The following is a 20066-nucleotide window of genomic DNA, read 5'->3' as shown; positions in this document are numbered from 1 at the left end:
TTTAGGATGGCACATTTTTCAAGGGGGACAGGATAAAAATTCAAAATTAAAATTACTTTTGGGTATTTCCAGAAGATTACATAAGAAATTAGCAATAATTGCCTCTAGGAAGGGGAACTGGGATAGAAATCTTTCAATGCATATATTTAATATCCTTTGAATTTTATACCACTTAATGTATAACCTATAAAAAACCAGAAAAGTAGAGGCTAGAAGTAAGATACATAAACAAGAAAGCAAAACTAAAAAAAAAAAAAAACCCAAACACACTAACAGTGAAAGAAGGAACAGAGAAATAAGGGCTTACAAAAGGGATTGAAAAAAATGGAAAAGTACAAGTAAACCAAGAGAAAGTAATGTCATGGAAGCCAGTTTCAAGGAGTGATCAACTATGTCAGAAGAAGTAAAACAAGTGAGAATTGAAAACTATCTTGTGGCATTCTCAGCTACTAAATAACTGTTCAACAAACAAATATTTCAGAGGAATGGAAGTCTGCTTGCAGGAGTCTGAGCTATGAGTGAAGTGGGGACAATAAAAGCACACTGCTTTTTCAAAAAGCTTTGGATAAAGGAGACAGAAACAGTAGTAACTATGGAGAAGAGGGGAGAGATTTCAGAATGGACAATATCTGAATATGGTTTCAGGCTGAGGGGAGAAGGATGTTAACACAGACCAAACATAACAAAGAAAGAATAATTTATGGGAATAAGGTTTCAGAGGAAGAGGTATGGGAAAAACACACCTAGTAGAGTTGTCTTCAACAGGCTGAGAATCTCATCCAACAAGTCATTTCCTAAGGACCGGGCGGGGGGGAGGGGGGATCCGAATCTGACATTCAGATTTAGCGGAAGAACTAATGGGAAGTTAATAAAGGTCACAGATGATTGCCTCATCTTTCTCAGTGGGAAGTCCATCCCTCCACTACCAATACACGGCAGCTGGATAGGAGGACAAGGAAAGAGAGTGAGCTGGTATCCAGATGAAGTAGATTAGGAAGAAAAGAAAGGGAAAGAGATAACACTGGGAGGAAATGAAAGTTATTTTTGTGATGCCCAGGAACAAGTACAGCAAATTATTGTGCTGATCGCCATGCTTTTGCTCACCATTATTTTTTTCTTCAGTAAGGAACACTCTTTCTCCTCCCTCTACCAAGTCTTATCTATAATAACAATATCTACAATACATTTACATTAGATCACTCTGAGCTCAGGCATAGTTCTAAGAACTTATGCATATGAATTCATTTAATCTTCATCACAATCTAGAGATAGCCCCTATTTTTATCCCTGTTTTACAGATAAAAAAAAAGAACACAAAGTTAAGTGATTGCCCAAGGTCACAGAACCTCGGCTAACTGCAAAACTTTACATGTATTACCGATGAGGCATAGGGGCACGTTGCTGGCTCAATTGGTAAAGCACACGACTCTTGATCTCAGGGTCGTGGGGCTTGCAAGTTCAAGCCCCACACTGGGCATGGAGCCTACTTAAAAAAAAAAAGAAAAGACCAAAAAAACAAATGAGGCACAGACAGGCAGAGCTTAGTGACCTCCTCTGCTTTCAAAGCGGGATAGCTAAAGCCTCAAGGTTAGCCCCCTTTGGCCAAAGCAGCTTCCTCTATTTACCCAACAGAGCTGTATAAATATTACCATTTTCTATCTAGACCATGAAAACAAAAGAAACAAAACAAAAAGACTGCGATGCATTATTTTAAAAGATAGCTCAAATTCCATCTATTCCATAGTATTCTCTGACCACCACAACCTGATCTTCTCATACGTATTTCAATTGGAATTAATAAATAGTAATTATTTGAGATAATATCTACTATTTAATTCATGAAAACAAGAGTATTGACTTAAGTAAGATCATCTAAGTTCTTTTCAGCAATATAATTTTATAGTTTCTTCTTGCCACTGTTGTCAGAAATTGTTATTTAAATCTTTCATTACTGAGTTTTCCTAAGTATAACACAAATGAATCATGAACCACTTGAAAACAAAGATCATAGCTTATACCTCTTGTATTAAGGCACTACGGTGTATTACACCAAAATGGCACATAAAATCATAATTTATTCACAGAAAGTGCCTAAAGAAATTCAAAGTGTATATACTAAAACTCCTTCCGGGATGCAATGTCTCTAGTTTAATTAACTTTTGAATAATACAGGGGCGCCTGGGTGGCACAGCGGTTAAGTGTCTGCCTTCGGCTCAGGGCGTGATCCCGGCGTTACAGGATCGAGCCCCACGTCAGGCTCCTCCACTATAAGCCTGCTTCTTCCTCTCCCACTCCCCCTGCTTGTGTTCCCTCTCTCGCTGGCTGTCTCTATCTCTGTCAAATAAATAAATAAAATCTTAAAAAAAAAAAAAAAAACTTTTGAATAATACAGAACATATAAATAATACTACCGTTTTGGCAATTTGAAAACAACATCTTTCAATGTAAGAACAGATAAATTCCAGATATTTTTTTAAAAAATTATTTATTTGAGGGCGCCTGGGTGGCTCAGTCAGTTAAGCGTCCGAACTTTGGCTCAGGTCATGATCCCAGGGTCCTGGGATTGAGTGCCACATCGGACTCCCTGCTCAGCGGGGAGTCTGCTCCTTCTTCTCCCTCTGCCCCTCCCCTGGCTTGTGCTGTCTCTCACTCACTCACTCTCTCTCTCAAACAAAATCTTAAAAAAAAAAAAAATTTATTTATTTATTTGAGAGCGAGCAAAAGATAGCATGAGGGTGGGCAGGCAGAGGGAGAGAATCTTCAACCAGACTCCCCATGGAGCAAAAAGCATGACGGGCTCCATCTCAGGACCCATGAGATCACAACCTGAGCTAAAACCAACAGTCTGATGCTTAACTGACTGAGCCACCCAGGAACCCAAAATTCCAGATTTCTTTAGCAACATCCATATGTGCCTTTTATAAAATACCATTTTGTGTGATTATTGACAAAAGAAAGCACATATTTACTGAGGAAAATAGATTTTTCCAATTTTTTCCACTATATGATAATTATCTAGTTATTGAGACCCGATTTTATATATAGGTATGAGCACATGTCAACAATTTTTAACAATCAATTTGCTTAAAAAACGAAAAGGTAGAAATGAAAGGAAATAGAAAGGAGGTCACTGAAGAGAAAGTGGCTCTGAGATTTTACTAGGCAATATAAGGCATGAATGTATTTATTTATACCTTACTTTATTCCAGAAAAGTCATTAAAGGTGGCTGAGGTTGCACAGCAAGTTGCTCAGGGAAAAACATGAACTAAGGACCTGGAAGAGGTCATGAAAAGCAGACCAATGGAACTTTGTGACAGGAGGGATTCAAGCTTGACCATTTTGCTTGAATCCTACCTTCTCTGTGGACATTCTCTAAAATCATTATTTTGTGAAGTTATGATCTAACCCTGAGGATAGAGTGACACTGTATGGTATAAATGTTAAGAGTGGTGGTTCTCAACTCAGGACTCTCTTGGCTCATATTCTGGCTCTATCACTTATTATCTGTAGGACCTTGGGCAAGTTTCTCTGTGCCTGTAAAATGTGAACAGCAATTATAGAGTAATAATCCTGTTCTACATGTAAAACACTTAGAACAGTGCACACTAAGTATTCTATAAGTATTAGCACTTACTATTGTGGAGGACCAGATACTCCAGCATCTTAACAAAGTACATATAATTTACCTGTAGGTGAGGTTGGGCCCAGCCCCAACAATACGTTTTTGGAAAAAAAAAAATACTTGTAAAAATTACAGCAACCAAAATTACCATTTGGCTAGCACTTAAAGTTTACAAAGCACTTTCAAATATGTCATCTTAATAAAACCCCATATAACCCTCCAATTGGTTATTATCTCCATTTTTACAAATGAAGCTACTGAGGTTTAGAGAAATCTGGAAATGTGTCCATTAACAACTATGATTACTGAACATTTTTGCTACAGGCACTACATTAAAAACCTATGAGGTAGGCATTTTTATCCCCATTTCACAAAATAAAAAACTAAGGTTAAAAGACTTGTCCAAGATGACATGGTAACATGTAACAAAGAAAGCTTAAAGTCAGGTCCAACTTTCCTCTATGCCATGTTCTGACATCTTACTCTATAAGAACGCTGATTTGTTATTTGTCTCTACTCTCTTGGACGGATTTAAGTTCATTCTAGTTTTCCTTGATCACTGGTGAGAGAGGAATATTTATTATCTTGAGCTGAGATACTTTGGTTCCAACCCAACAAATCAAAGCTGGCCATTAGACACAACTTTCACATCAATGCATGGCCAATTCGATTCAAATCTTTAATTCTTTAAGATTTTAAAGTAACTCTGAGACCAGAATTCTCTGGGCTGTGAATCTGAGAGACCAGAAGACCTGAAATTCTCTAGGTCACCTTTTTGTTCAGAAGCCTTGACAGACCAGACAATTCTAAAATCCTCTCCCTCCTCCTATAACATGTCCACCACTCTATCTTAATTTACATTCTATTTGGAGTTTGACAATGAACCCGAACTACGTAGCCCCTCCTCCAAAATGTACTGAGCCCTTAACAAGAGCAAGCTCAATGTATGATACGTTAACAAATCCTAAAGTTACCAAGCCCCAGGCTCACTCAATACACACAAGAGTATCTGTATTAGCCTTACTGGCAGTCTTTTTAAAGGTAAGACCTCTCTGGATAGGACACTGACAGAAAGGCGATTACCATTCCCTATGGAAATACTTCAAAGGGAGAAGCTTTCAGCTTGGTTTCTGAATACATAACCAACTCATTAAGGCTACATCAGTACCTCATTAGCACTCAAATAAGAAAAACTTTGACTATCGCATGAAATAAGGGATTTTGATAACTATTCCCAGGAGTGTAAAATAACTTCCCTATTTACTGGAGAAAGCCTCAAAATTAGACTTGTAAAGTAAGACAAAGCACCCTTTCATTTTCCAAGTCACTTGGTTCTTGTATTATTCCCATTCTTGTGATCCTTAATGAGCAGGGGATGTGTTTTAAAGGATTTAAACAAGGAGACCTAAAAATTGGGTTCAGCTTCGTGTAATGAAAATCAGCTGTTAAGACAGCTTTCTTCCCAGGGACTGAAGAACCTTAAGCACCTACCAGAACTTCTTTCCCTACAGTCAGGATTGAGGTATAGGCTTCTAGATACACTCGACTGCAGCGTCTTACAACTTCCAGGCCCTTGACTGTGATGTCCTTGGCATCGCCCAGGCCCAAGCCGATCAGGTAAAGCATTTCAAAGTCCAGGGGAAGGGAGACTGCAAGACGAAGTGAACAAGAAAAACAAGGGTCAGCTACACCGAAGATACGTAAAATCTAGCGATGAACATGAAAATGAAAATCAAGATCGTACAAGCAGGGACGGCAGGTCACAAGCAAGGTCTGAGAACCTTACGTCACGCCTCTTAAATAAGGAATGGAATGAGTGTTTTTAAACAACCCTACCCCGCTTTTTCTCGTTACACCAAACTAAGAGCAGTTACCCTCTGAAAACTGTAGTTGGGTCCCCAAATTGCTAACTGCAGCCTTTCCGAAAAAAGAGCTACCGAAAAGGTGGATTCCCGCGGAGCGAACACGCACGCCGCCCGCCTCACCTACGGTGCCGCAAAACGCTGGCGCCTTTACTGCACTTTACGACTAGCTGGAGGGGCGGGCAAGCCTGCTACTGGGGGTGGGGGTGGGGTTGGGGAGACCTGGACCAGAAGTGACCTGCCGGCTGCTGGGGCGGGGAGGGGAAAGGTCAGTCGGCCAGGGGAGTCCATCCAGAGCCCCCCAGCATGGCCTCTGGGAAAGGACGAGGAGTACCCGCGATTCCCTTAGCCCGTGGCTTTACACATCCCCATCCTAGGACAGGGTAAGTGCAGGAGCTCTTCGCCCGGGAGGAGCTGGACCCGAGGTAGGGCCGCGCAGACCGGCGCCATGCGCCTTTCCTCCTCCAGTCATATGAATGGGTGGCGGGTGGGAGGGACTTTTCTAATTTGCCCGGGATTGCCCGAGTGCACATATTTCCAAACTCGCCTTTGCGTTCTGCTGTAGTTTAACCAGCTGCCTCCCTGGTGAGGCAGTTTAGCAAATCTGGCCGTCAGTGTGATTCTGTTGATTTCCCAGCGGGGCGGTGATGCTTGGGGTTTGTCCCCAACCCCAAGACCTCATTCCGGAGTGCCCCAAGGGGTGTGACTGGGATGTGCCTCAGTCATCCTTAATGTCGGGAATCGCAGACACCCCCCCCCCCCGCCATGCTCCTGTGCCTAGAAAAGTGACCTTTAAGAGTGCTCAGGAATTTCAGATTTCAATTGCTTCCACAGGGGGAATTCCTATAAAGTGGTTGGTTAGATGTAGTTCCGATATCGGAATGGTTTGTTTTGACTGTAAATGCTCTTGGTAAGGTCACTAGTGACCTCATCCAAATTAAAAAGACAATTTCCATTGTTTATCCTTAGTAGGCAGTGTTGATTATTCAGAATTTTCCTGCTGTTTTTCAGACAATGCCTTGAGTCTTTTTTTGCCCAACACCTGTTTCTTAAGCCTTAATTTTATGTTTTTTCCTAGGTTCCATCTACCCTTTGCACTTCTCATTCAATACATTCTTTATGACTGATTCTATCCAGTATCATTATACCTATCCGTTCTTCATACCATAAACAAAAATTAATTCAAAATGGATCATAATGTAAATGGAAAATAAAAACTATAAAACTGTGATTCTACGTAGGCAAAGACTTCTCAGGAGCAGCACCAAAAGCATGTTGTAGGAAAGAAAAAATTGAGTAATTGAAGTTCAATGATATAAAACATATGGTCTTCAAAAGACATTGTTGAAGCCACATACTGTGAGAAAATATTTGCAAAGCATATATTTGATAAAGGACTTGTATCAAGAATACATAAATAACTCTCAAAAGGCAGAAATAAGAAAACAACTTAATTTTTTAAATAGGCAAATAATTTGGACAAGAATCTCAGAGAGAATAAGATAAATAAATCCCCAAAGAAGATACATGAATAATCAAAGAAGCTTTGAAAAGATGTTTAACATCATTAGACATTAGGGAAATAAAGATTAAAACCACAACGAGATACTAGAATGGCTGAATTTGAAAGCAATAACAAAATAAAATCCTGAATGTTCACTCTCATAATTTTGGCTGTCTCTAGTATTTTGCTGACTCAAGTTTTAGCCTCCCATTCAGACCTCCCCTTCAGCCTGCTATATTTAACTTTTTGCTGGAAATCACCTAGATAACCCAGAGGCATACCGCATTCAGCACATCCAAAGCTGAATCCATCATCTTCCTTTTCAACTTGGCTTTTCCCTCAGTATTATCTACTTTAGATGGAAGGCATTATCATCTATAGACTTAACACAAGCCAGGCACTTGGAAGTTACCCAGCATCCAGTCTCACCTATCTGCCTCTCTTAATAGAAACCATTCCTACCGTCACAGTCTTTCTTTAGGTCCTCATGTCACTCCCGCAGTCTCCTTCACATTCATACTTCTTTCAGGGGCCAGAGAGACCTCGCTAAGATGCAGTCTGAAAATGTCGTTCCCCTCTAAAAATCCTTTTGAGGACAAGACAAAGTCCAGTCTCTTTAACGTATCCCACAGGATCCTCCCTGGAATGACCACTGCCTACCTCTCTCTAGCCTCATGTCTCTCCACTCCATACTATGAGCTTCTTCTCTAGCAGTACTCTTCTCTGCTCACAACATTCTTCTTTGTGTCTCTATGACTTAGGCTGCCATCAGCATGGAATACTCTCTCCCATTCTCTCCTATCTAGATCACTGCTACTTATTCTTTAAGGCTAAGTTTCGGGGGCACCTGGGTGATGCAGTCAGTTAAGCATCTGATTTTGGCTCAGGTCATGATTTCGGGGTCCTGGGATCGAGCCCCATGCTGGGCTCTGCGCTCAGTGGGGAGGCTGCTTCTCCCTTTCCCTCTCCCTCTGCCCCCACCCTTGCTCATGCACTTGGGTGCGCTGTCTCTCAAATAAATAAAATCTTAAAAAAAAAAAAAAAAAAAAAAGACTAAGTTTGGGAAGCCTTTCCAGAGATCCATGTGCTAGGTTAGGTATCTCCTTTTAATTACAGTAATACTCTGCATATACTTATCAGTCGGCTTAAGTGTTTTAGAATTGTCCATTTGTGTATCTTCTTTACCGAACCATCAATTTCATAAAGTTAGGTCCTGTATCATATATTCTCATCCCTAAGGTTTAGCACAGTGTCTGGCACATAGTTTTCAGTAAATGTTTGTTAAATAGGTCATTATGTATACGCTAGTAGCTCAGCAGTTTCTTTGAGTTATGATGTATATGTCTGTCTTTATGAAATGCAGGGTGTGCTATGTTTTAGATGACTACCAAAAGTCATTGATGGAGTGTCAAACAAAAACATGCCTTGTTCATGCCACTTCAGAAAGTTATTTACGTTAAAAGGTTTATGACACAGTTCACATATACCTCATATGTACCCTGTTGAATAGGTAAATTTTCCAACATAGTAGTCATTTTTTATGTGATTTTGTTGTCAGATTTGCTTTGAGTAATTCCAGGTAGATTTACAGTGAAAGGACAGTGCCAAAAGGAGTAATTAATCGAAAAGAAGGTGTAGTTTATCTTCTTTCAGGAAATCGGTATTGAAAATGAAGTTGTTCTGGGATGACTGGGTGGCTCAGTCCGTTAAGCGTCTGCCTTCCCTCAGGTCATGATCCCAGGTCCTGGGATCAAGTCCCACATTGGGCTCCTTGCTCAGCGGAGAGCCTGCATCTTCCTCTGCCTGCCTGCCTCTCTCATTGTCTCTCTCTCTCTGACAAATAAATAAATGAAACCTTAAAAAAAAAAAAAAAGAATGAAAGCTACTCTGGGTAGGTAAGGTAATATTCTTTTTAGATACAGAAGCAATTTCAGTTTTTACTCTTCAGAATTCAGTCAAAGGAACTACTTTCCCTGTAGAGTTCTTAAACCTTTCTCAATAGATTTGGGGGACTTCTCTGGAGACAGATAAAGGTGTTATGGAAATCTCCCCCCCCCCCACCGCAGTTAACAAAATAATCAGCAAAGTCTTGCATAGTGTTTTTTGCAGAATTATTCTTTGTGATTTGGACATCTCTCCCATACTTTAAAACACTTTCAAATATGATTGCATTTTCCCCAATCATTTATTATTAAAAATTTCAAATACCTAGAAAAGTTGAAACAGTTTTACAGTAAACATCCATATAGTCACCTCTTAGGTTCTATAGTTGTTAACATTGTGCCGTATTTGCTTTATCACATGTTTATCCATTCACCCAGCCCTCAACCCATCTTATTTTTTGATGCATTTCCAAGAGAGTTGCAGGCGTAAGTAGGCATATGACTTGCATTTTGCATGAAAGATAAACCCCTCATCTAGGTAACAGATTAACAAAACATAGCTAAGAATATAGCTAATTAAATGATACCAGTTCTTCACCTGATTTAGGCAGAGCTTTGAGATTTTCTCTTTAAAACAATTACAGTTTTTAATCAATATGGTAGCATTATTTTGATGATAATGAAAGCAGTTAGTCAGAATACATATTTATAATGTCAAAGCAAATTTGAATCTCACATCTAGCAGAAAAGAGGGGGATGGTTATAAAGAACTGCGATTCTAGAGGAAAAAAAAAAGGATAAAGTGAAAGCCTTTTTATTTTAGAGAATAGCAAGGGCAAATGAGGCCTAAAGAGTTTTCTTCTTTATATTCCTGCTTGCAGGTAGGAGAGTACCAAATCATCCCTGAGGGTGAACATTTATGCTTTTCCTGAAAGATCTTTAAGCTGTTTTCATAACCTTTGTCAGTAACTCATTTTTAGTACCCACACTGTCAGAAATTCTTCCTTATATCTAATCTGTGACCTTCAGGCAGTAGTCATAAAATGTGAAAGATGTAGATAGTCATAAGAAGTTAATACTGATGGCTTTTCCATTCCATTGTCATAAACACATCATATAGTAGTTACATTTTAAAGTGATAACAGTTGAGACACTGCATTACATTATGAACAAATTGTAATTAACTTATATCTAAAAGAGGTCATCCTTCAATTTTCCGATTTGAGTTAATTGTTTGTCTATTGAAAAGAAGACATCAGGGCTACTGGGTAAACTCTGTCTGACCTCACTGTGAATGGAGAATATTATTTTACTCTGAAGCTGGCCTTTAACCTACATATTCCCAAAGATTGCCTCATTGTTAGAGGAAATCTTGATTAATATTCTTAGAGCTTAAAGACCCCAAATTGATTGATAGTCATTGTTTTATATCAATTCACAAATAGTGATAATTAAAGATAGCATTGCTTTAGGAGAAGTTGTATTTGGTGATTCCTTCCTCCAAAGTCTGTTGCTAAAAAGGTAGACTCAGTGATACATAGTTTCACTCTTCCTATGTTTAAACAACTACACAGTGCCCTTTTAAGGTATATTCAGGGAGGCATATGACAATTAGCCAAGATTTGGTTGGAGAAGGAGGGTGGTTTCCCCTTCACTCAAAGGCAAAATTTTTAAAAAGGACCCACCAGGCTCTATATTAGCCACACGCTCCCACTCACTACATCACTACCCTGCTTCTCTGAACTCACCTCCTGCTACAAAAACTATAAAACTGTACACTTCCAGAGCTGGGTTTACTGGGGTGGGGGGAAAAATAAAGAAAAACCTTTATACTTCCAATTATTTCGTCTGTCTTTTCCCCCATAGCACTGTTCGCCTTCCAACATAACTGTGTGATTTACTTATTTATTGTGTCCATTTTTATTGTCAGTGTCCTTCTACTAGAATAGAAACACCATAGAGGGGGTGCCTGGGTGGCACAGCGGTTAAAGCGCCTGCCTTCGGCTCAGGGCGTGATCACGGCGTTCTGGGATCGAGCCCCACATCAGGCTCCTCTGCTATGAGCCTGCTTCTTCCTCTCCCACTCCCCTTGCTTGTGTTCCCTCTCTCGCTGGCTGTCTCTATCTCTGTCAAATAAATAAATAAAATCTTTAAAAAAAAAAAAAAAAGAAACACCATAGAGGCAGGAATTTTTTTTTTTTTTTTTGGTCCATTTGGTTTACTAATGTGAACAGTGTTTGGCATATGTTCAATAGATATATGTTGAGTGAATGAATGCACATCTACATATGTAAGTTAATTATATATGTAAATAAATTATGAATGAATTCTTTTATTTATAAGGGAATGACTCTGCAGAGGAAAGTTTACTTAATGGCTAAGAATTAAGATTTTAGGGGCACCTGGGTGGCTTATCCATTAAGTATCCGACTCTTGATTTTGACCCAGGTCATGATCTCAGGGTTGTGATTGAGCCCCACATCAGGCTCCAACCTCACCTGGGAGTCTGCTTGAGATTCTCTCCCTCTCTGCCCCCACCCCCAGAAAGAATTAAGATTTTAGTGTCATTGAGACCTTGGATTAAGTCCAGGAGTTTCCACTCAGTAGTTTCCTTACTGCCTTTCTAAATCTCAAGTTGCTTCATCTATGAAATAGAGATAATAGTACCACCTTTCATAGGATTGTTGTGAGGATAAATGAAAGCATACATAAAAAGGGCTTAGCATAGTGCCTGGTAATTGGTAAAAACTCAATAAATGTTGACTGATAATAGAGTTTGAAATTAATTTTATCGTTATCTACAGAGTCCATAAGATTATGAGAATTAGCCTTCTCCATCCCACTTACATTGGTTTTTATTCTTTTTCCCTCTTCACAGTAGTTCTGTGAAATAATTACATGAGTAATTATTCATTGCTTTTAAGACCAATCCATTAGATGCCATATGTTATTGATTCACAAAAGGTCATCTTAAGCAAACATTGTTATACTCTGAGGTGCTCTTTCTGAGAAAACCTGTCTTTATTTCTATCATTCTGTCACAGAGTTCACTCTAGACTTAGTTAGCACCAAATAAGTGTTGCCTGGCAATTTGTTAATACTTAAAGATGGCTAATATGCAAATAATATTTTAGTAAATGAAATGTAGTGAACAGAGAAGATGTTCATTTGGTATCTAAAAATTAAATTTTGTCTTTTTAGAAGAACTTTCAGATGGCCCAACAACAATAAAAAGGATAGTTGTGGTACATTGGTACACTCATACAATACTATGCAGTAAAGAGAAAGAATGTACTACTGTTAACACAAAACAACATGGATGAATCTCACAGAAAGAAAGTTGAGCCAAAGAGTGCTGTGGAGATGGGGTATATCTTACATACAGCAAAGTCCTCAAAATTGTAAGTGTACAATGGATGAATTCTTAAATTTGTGTTCAACCAGGTACCCATCACCCAGTTCAAGATAGGAAACATTTCCAGCATCCCAGAAGATTCCCTTTATCCCCTCCCAGGAAATGAGTTGTTCCCGCCCCCCCCCCCGCCCACTGCCCCCGCCAAGGTAACCATAAATTGACTTCTAGTCCCATGAATCAGTTTGTCTATTCTTATGAATAGAATCATGTGTATGTCCTTTTTCATGTCTGGCTTCTTTGGCTCACCTTTATTTATGTGAGATTCATCCATGTTGTTTGGTGTTGCATAGTTTGTTCTTTTTCTTTGCTGAATAGTATTCCATTTATGGACATATCACTATCTTTTTTATTGTTGATGGACATTTAAGTTGTTTTAGTTTGGGGCCAATATGAGTAAATCTATAAATATTGTATCTGTCTTTTATTAGACACAAACACTCATTTCTGTTGGGACATTATGCAGGAATTGGAATTGCTAGGTTATAGGATATGTGTTTTTACTTTAGTAGATAGTACCAGACAACGTTCCAAAGTACTTGTACAATTTACATTTCTGCCAGCTGCTGATGGAAGTTCCAGTTTCTCCATGTCCTTGCCAACACTTGGTGCTGTGAATTTTTTGAATTTTGGTAGGTATGTAGTGATATCTCACGGTTTTAATTTGCAGTTCTGATGGAAAAGGTAGTGTTAATTGAAAACATTTCTAAGTAAATTTATTTTTTAAAAGGAGACATATTTATTTCCTACTCCACAGTGTTACTTAACTGCTGAATCTGTACTTGTAAGTAATTTAAACCCATTTTTTTTAAAGATTTTATTTATTTATTTGACAGAGAGACAGCCAGCGAGAGAGGGAACACAAGCAGGGGGAGTAAGAGAGGAAAAAGCAGGCTCCCAGCAGAGCAGGGAGCCCAATGCGGGGCTTGATCCCAGAACCCTGGGATCATGCCCTGGGCCGAAAGCAGATGCTTAATGACTGAGCCACCCAGGTGCCCCAAACCTATTTTCTAAATGGGTCTTAAGATGTGTGCACCAGTGACCATGTGCTTAAAGAATATAGTTATTCCCAAAGAGAATGCCCATGGTCAGGATGCCCACTTCTTCTGGCTAACTATGTAAATCAACTGGTTTTGCTATCTGTAAAATGAATGCTTTAAGCTAAATGGTTTCTAACACACATTATGGGATTCAGAAACTTCCTTCTGTGGAAGAAGCGGGTTAGAATGGAAAGCATTCTAGATCAGGAATCAACCTGGGCTCTTTGCACCTTGTGGCCTTTGCTTTAATTGTTCTAAACCCCTACAGTAAGTCTCTTCCTCCTCCTCCTCCTTCCCTACTTTCCCTCTTTTAAAAGATTTGATATGAGAAGGAGCAATATAATTCCTTAAGCCTGGAAATTAATGTAACCAATATACATATAAATATATATTAAAATTAAAAGTATATATTAAAATTAAAAAATTTTTAACCATGTAAGTTGTGATTAAATATGTATATTAATAAACTGTGTAGACCTTGAGTTATTCAAATTTAGCAGTATGGTCACTTATCATACTTACAGAGAGTGATTTTTTTCCACAATAAATCTAGAAACATTTTCAACCAAAATTAAACCCCTGTCTATGTGAAATTGCAGAATTTCCACAAACTTAATTTTCTTGGAATGGATTTGGTTTGCATTTTCTAAATCCTAGGCGGGCATAGGATATGATTTATCCTAACCTTATTTCCTTGATTTTTACTGGATTTTATGTGGTTTCTGGTTTGTTGTAGTAATATTTTCTGTTGTTTCTGTGAATAGCATTGTTACTTTTTATTTATTTATTTGTTTGTTTATGTATTTATTTATTTTCTTAAAGATTTTATTTATTTATTTATTTATTTAGCAGAGACAGCTAGCAAGAGAGGGAACACAAGCAGGGGGAGTGGGAGAGGAAGAAGCAGGCTCCCAGTGGAGGAGCCTGATGTGGGGCTTGATCCCAGAACCCCGGGATCACACCCTGAGCCCGAAGGCAGACGCTTAACGACTGTGCCACCCAGGCACCCCAGCATTGTTTCTTTTTAGCATTTTTTAACTCACTGTCAGAGCTCATTAAATTTTCTGAAAATAGGGGCGTCTGGGTGGCTCAGTTGGTTAAGCGAGTGCCTTTGGCTCAGGGCCTGGGATCTAGCCTCACATCAGGCTCCCTGCTCACGGGGAGTCTCCTTCTCCCCCTGCCCCTCCCCCAGCTCCTGCTCTCTCTCCCTCTCCCTCTCTCTCTCTCAAATAGATAAAATCTTTTTTAAAAATTTTCAAAAAAATTTTCTGAAAATAATGGCTTATTGGGATCCAGGCTCATATAGAATCAATTTTAATCCTGTCTTTTCTTCTGGCTGTTGTTCCTTTTGAGGTATTCATTAAACAATATTTAATGGAATTCTAACAGTAGTGTCAAAAATATTATTTATTCCATGTATACCAATTGCAGAAGCAGTAAAAAGCTGTGGTCAAGAGCCTGGGCTTAGGAGTCAGACTATAGGACTTGAGTTTTAGGTTCTCTTACTAGCAGTGGTGACCTTAGGAAAGTTCCCAAATTTTCAGTTACATTATGTGTAAGATGTAGATGATAAGGGTTCTTATCTCATAGGACTGTCATGTGGATTAAATGAGGAAATAGTCCATATAAAGTATTTTTAACAGTGTCTTATACTTAGTAGTCTCTCAGTAAATGTTAATTGCCATTATAAATATTACTGTCTTTAAGGTTTTTGTGAGGGTTAAATATAATAATATGAGTGAAACATATGTCAAAAGACCTGCAATTTAGTAACCAATTAACATTGGGTAATATTACTACTGAACAAAGATTTTCTCTGGTCAGTTGGTTTTACACAATTTCTATGTGTTCAGGCAAAATTGCACTTGAGGACCGTTCTCCCTCCCCATAAAAAAAGTGAATTTGCAATTAGAATATTTGGTACTCAGAAAACATGGATTTCCAGGATAATGCTTGAAGCTCTTAAAAATCATAATGTAGCTGAAATGTTATTTGTAATAAAAGAAGAAAGTGGTATTAATAACTTTAAAAAAGTAAGTTTTGAACATTTTTTTCTTGAATAATGTTGTGATGACATTTTTTAGTGACTAATAATTTTGTTGTATGGCCAGTTAAAACTCCATCGGTAGATTGGCAGTTTTGGGGACGTGGCTTTGTAATACTCTGGAGCCATAGAAATTACATTCAGAATCGTAATAATCTTGATATTGGCATGCCTCAACATGTTTTATTCACTTTCTGTTCGTCTGTGCTTCTGTCTGGCCTCCCTGTGTTTTTCAGTAATAGAGTTCCTTGTCTTGTACCCCCATCACTACATGCATCTCTGCCTTGTTGTTTCAGGAGATCAAACCATACAGCTGATTTCAGTCTTCTGAGAGAGACTTGATTTCTTGCCCTCAGCTCCATCTCACCTTAAATGAGTTCCCTTTTGCAAAGCAAGACCTCCAAAAAACGAAGTACTTACCTGTCTGAAACTGTCAGGGTCAGTGAGTACTTTTGAACAGGTTGTGCACTGAGCAACTTTAGGAAGTGCCGTTCACATGGACTGCATACAGCCTGCTCAACTGATCATGGTGGCCCAGTTACCAATTGCCTTTTTCTTAAACTCTTCCACCTGCTGTGTTTCTGCTTGGAGAGATACCCTAGATCTGGTGTTACTTGACTTTTTGTTTGTTTTAAATGATACGTGCCCTATCATTACGTGCTGAAATAGCACTTTGAAGAGTGGTCTTCACTGGACAACATGTGCTAAGATTCATGCCCCAGTGTTTATAGTCTTCTTTAATTATTTGATACCATGTCTCAACTTCAGTGGCCACCCACTGTTCAGTGCTGTTGCCGTCACCTGGAATATTCCTTTCCTATTTTATCCCACAGGAGTCTTACTCTTTAAATTGTAGTTTAGAAGCCCCTCATCTATGGTATGTTCCCACCTCACCTAAGCTGCAATTTTTTTCCTTCCTCCTTTGATTTCTTTTAATATCTTAGGTTATTTCTCTGGTGAGACTGTAGCTTTTAAGGGAAAGGGACAATGTTTTGTCTTTACTTTCTCTGTAATACCTGTATCAGTGCTTTGCTCATCATAGATGCTAACTGAATATTTGTAAAATGTCTTGGTGAAAGCGCTGCTTGACAAGAGCAGTCAAGTAATGATATGCTTAATGGAATGAAGAGGATAGAGGCTGGCAACAGGGAAGCATAGTGATGTATGTCTAAGGTGATAATCAGTCTTGAATATACTCAATGGCAAAGTAAGTTGAAATGTGTTGATTTATATATAAATCAATGTGGATGACCATGAGCACAATTAAATGGGAGAGAGGATAGCAGGGATTGATTAGAACCTGACATCAGGGGCGCCTGGGTGCTCAGTCGGTTAAGCATTTGCCTTCGGCTCAGGTCATGATCCCAGGGTCCTGGGTTCGAGCCCTGCATCAGTCTCTCTGCTCAGCAGGGAGCCTGCTTCTCCCCCTCCCTCTCCCTGCCTTTCCCCCTGCTTATATTTTCTCTCTCCTTCTTTCTCCGTCAAATAAATAAATAAAATCTTAAAAAAAAAAAAAAGAAGAAGAAGAACCTACATCAATCCAAACTGGAACCACTTTCTTACATTTAGAAGTTTTGTCGGAAAAATAAAAATAAATTTAGATCTATGTTAACAGCGCTCCACATTCAGTTCGATGTTTAAAACCATGAAGAAATAGATCCTAGGAGAGCTCTCATTTAGCCTTTCTAGGGCTGTCATCACATTGGATTATTACAAATAAAAACCCCACTTTATGGTGAGATTTCAACAGAACTAGAATGAGTTGGGGATTTTTCTACCCTCTTGTAACCAACTGGACACAGGAATGTTAGGCATGGAGGGAGCTGAGGTTATTACTCAATTCTGCAGATCTTTGGGCAATATCCTCACACCCTTCTCCAGAAAGCCTCCTGAGAGCTAGACTTACTTATTTCTGGAGGACCACATTTTTGACAGATTCCTGCACACTCATGAGTATTCATCACATGCAAAGATTTAGCTTAATTCCTTCCACAACTAATTTGAAGCCCTGTAATACCTAATTGGCTGTAATTGTGCCTGCTCCGATACAAAAAATATTTATGTGCCTATCATGCATAAGGCTATGTGTTCTGTACTCTTAGGGATAAAGAAAAGTGTAAGTTACTATTTGTACCCTCTAGAGATTATATTCAAGTGGGGAAAACAGCATAAATAGCTGTGCTCCATAGGGACAAGTTGATAATATACAGTGATACATGCTATAATAGAGGTACAAGTAATACAGTGGGAGAACAGAGTGGGAGAGAGTAATTGTACTGGTTACTGCTCTAATAGCTTCGTCTAATGCTGTTCTTTTTATAGTATCTAGGTAACACATGGAAGCTCTTTCTGGATGTTTGACCGCTCACCAGATAATCACAGTTTATTTATGTCGCAGTTTGGGGGACTGTTTTGATGGGGTATTGTCCGGGGGTCCCAGCTTGTTGCAGGTGGACTTCGGCCTTACAGACTGGAGTTTCCAGATTACCCAGAATGCCAGTTTCTTAGCAATAGACTAACACTAAGAATGCTCTCTCTTACCCCCTAATTGATTGCTCTTCATGTCTTGTTAGTTTTGGCTCCTAAATAACTCACATGTCTTTCCAGTTCTCTCCTTGTCCACTGCTCAAGCTTTAATCCTAGCTTTTGTCATTTCTCAGCTGCGCATGGAGTAGTCCTAACTGGTCTCTCTATCTCAAGTATTGCCCCAACCCATCTTTTACACTGCAGTAGTGTGCTCTTGAAAAAGAAATTTCATAGTAATCTCTTTAAAATTCCTCAGTCCTTCTGTCATATCTACATATAAAAGTCCAAATTCCTTAGAATAATATACAGACTTCCTAATTTGGATTTTTCCCTATTTTTCCAATCCTTATTCCATTCTCTTGTTTTATATCCTTGACTGTAGCCATGCTAAACCCACTTTCTAGAAATCAGGTTTTTCTTGGGGTCACCATTTTGCTTTTGTTCCCACTCTCTGGAGAACCCCTACAGCCATCCTCCAGGTAGACTCCCCTTTATTGTCAAGAGTCAGTTTATATATTCTTTGGTTCAGAAACCTTTCTTATACTCTCAGACCTAAAGCACTGCCTTTTTTGTGTTCTCATTCCTACACCTAGTAGCATATACCCTCTTATAGTAATTCATTGTTTTCAGGCCCACCAATAGAATTTGTACTCCTGGAAGGCAGAGGCAGTGTTCTTCTCATTTTTGCATCTGGGACATAGTTATTTCTTTATTAAATGAATGAAATAGATACTTGGTATTCTGGATTTGATTTCCTAATTTGCAAGCAGTCTTGAGGGTCCATCACATAAAGTAATTTCTACTTTGCAGAGGCATAAGTGTCAATCAGGCGCGCAGTGGGTTTTGTTTGCAAATGACTGACTCACCTTGTGAGGATTCTAGCCAGCTACTTAACATCATCATTTCAGAGTGGCTTTTTTTTTTCTTTATGCAAACTGCCAAAGTTCTATTGTAAAATTTGAATTAGAAGATTAATTCAGTCAGTTTTTGAAGGCTGTTTTTATGAAACTTTACCCTAGAAAAATGAATAGTAATTACTAGTTTAAAATGTTGTAAATACCGGGGCGCCTGGATGGCACAACAGTTAAGCGTCTGCCTTCGGCTCAGGGCGTGATCCTGGCGTTGTGGGATCGAGCCCCACATCAGGCTCCTCCGCTGTGAGCCTGCTTCTTCCTCTCCCACTCCCCCTGCTTGTGTTCCCTCTCTCGCTGGCTGTCTCTATATCTGTTGAATAAATAAATAAAATCTTAAAAAAAAAAATGTTGTAAATACCCCTCCGCGGTATGGCCATGCTTTCTGTGTACTCAGCAGAAACAGGAATCTTCCCTTAGGTATTCATTTCAATAGCTAATTTCTGGCATCCTCAGACAAAGGAAACATGGCATGGAAATACTTCTTATACCTTGGGCCTGATATTTTGCATGGTACTCCTCTGTAGAGAATGTACATAAATTGTTAACTTGTGTATCATTTTCAAAAATTAGCAGGCTTTCCTGCTAATTAGTTGGAATTCCATTGTCCCCAAATTCCCTGTCCTGTAAATAGTTTATCTTTGAGTTGTAACTTCAGTTTTCTCTTTGTAGTGCTTTCCCTACCATTGTTTCTTTTTCCCCCCCCCACTCAGAGTAAAGTATTCCTCATCTTGTTTTATAAATGTGTATCCCTCCACCCCTTGTCTGAATTGCTTTGAATCTCTTCTCCTACATTCACAGAGACCTTGCTTTACCTATTAACCTTTTTCATAATTTCAACTTCTCTCTCCCTGCTGGCTTTTTCCCTTAAGCCTATCAGAATGTATACATCTTAAAAATAATCAGAGCAGCTTTCCTCTAATTGTTGCCCCCATCTAGCTATTTCCTATACTTTTCCTTCCTTTCACACACAAGCGTGTTGAAAATATTATCAGAGGTCATCTCAGATTCCTCATCCCCTCTATTAATCCATTTTATCTGACTTCCATCCCTCTTTCAGTGAAACTATTCTTGCCGTGATCTCTAGTGACCTGCATGTTATTAAACCAGGGAACATTCTGCTACTGGATGCAAATACGATTTTCTCTGGAATTCCTATGTGTTCTAATTTCGTCTACTCAAATATTAGTGTTTTCGGAATTCCTTTCTTGGTCTTACTCTTTCTTTACAAACTCCTAGTTAATGATCTTATTTGCTCCCA

General features: G+C 38.9%; 1 protein-coding gene and 1 long non-coding RNA gene across 28 annotated transcripts in view; one reads left to right on the top strand and one right to left on the bottom strand.

The window, feature by feature from the left end:
• Nucleotides 1-5636, bottom strand: part of DPH5 (diphthamide biosynthesis 5) — a 63123-nt gene extending 57487 nt beyond the window's left edge. For 8 of the 11 annotated variants that reach the window (XR_005834081.1, XR_005834079.1, XR_005834080.1 and 5 more), the window contains exons 1-2: nt 5561-5636; nt 5115-5272 (exon numbers count right to left, since the gene is read on the bottom strand). Coding sequence is in view for 5 of the 11 variants with exons in the window: in XM_040626985.1 (XP_040482919.1) it covers nt 5115-5249 (135 nt within the window). In the remaining 6 variants the exon portion in view is untranslated. The other 3 variants (XM_040626982.1, XM_040626983.1, XM_040626984.1) reach the window with 3 other exon arrangements.
• Nucleotides 5637-5694: 58 nt separating this feature from the next.
• The window catches only part of LOC103669321, a 171944-nt gene continuing 157572 nt past the window's right edge, over nt 5695-20066 (top strand). For 3 of the 17 annotated variants that reach the window (XR_005834087.1, XR_570226.2, XR_005834093.1), the window contains exon 1: nt 5702-5868. This is a non-coding gene — a long non-coding RNA (uncharacterized LOC103669321). Of the gene's footprint in view, nt 5869-20066 lie in introns of all 17 variants that reach the window. The other 14 variants (XR_570232.2, XR_005834086.1, XR_005834090.1 and 11 more) reach the window with 10 other exon arrangements.

This window comes from Ursus maritimus, unplaced genomic scaffold (genome assembly GCF_017311325.1).
Source record: "Ursus maritimus isolate PB19 unplaced genomic scaffold, ASM1731132v1 scaffold_12, whole genome shotgun sequence".
In the NCBI taxonomy this organism is placed as follows: Eukaryota; Metazoa; Chordata; class Mammalia; order Carnivora; family Ursidae; genus Ursus; species Ursus maritimus.
This window is presented reverse-complemented; position numbering and strand designations above follow the sequence as displayed.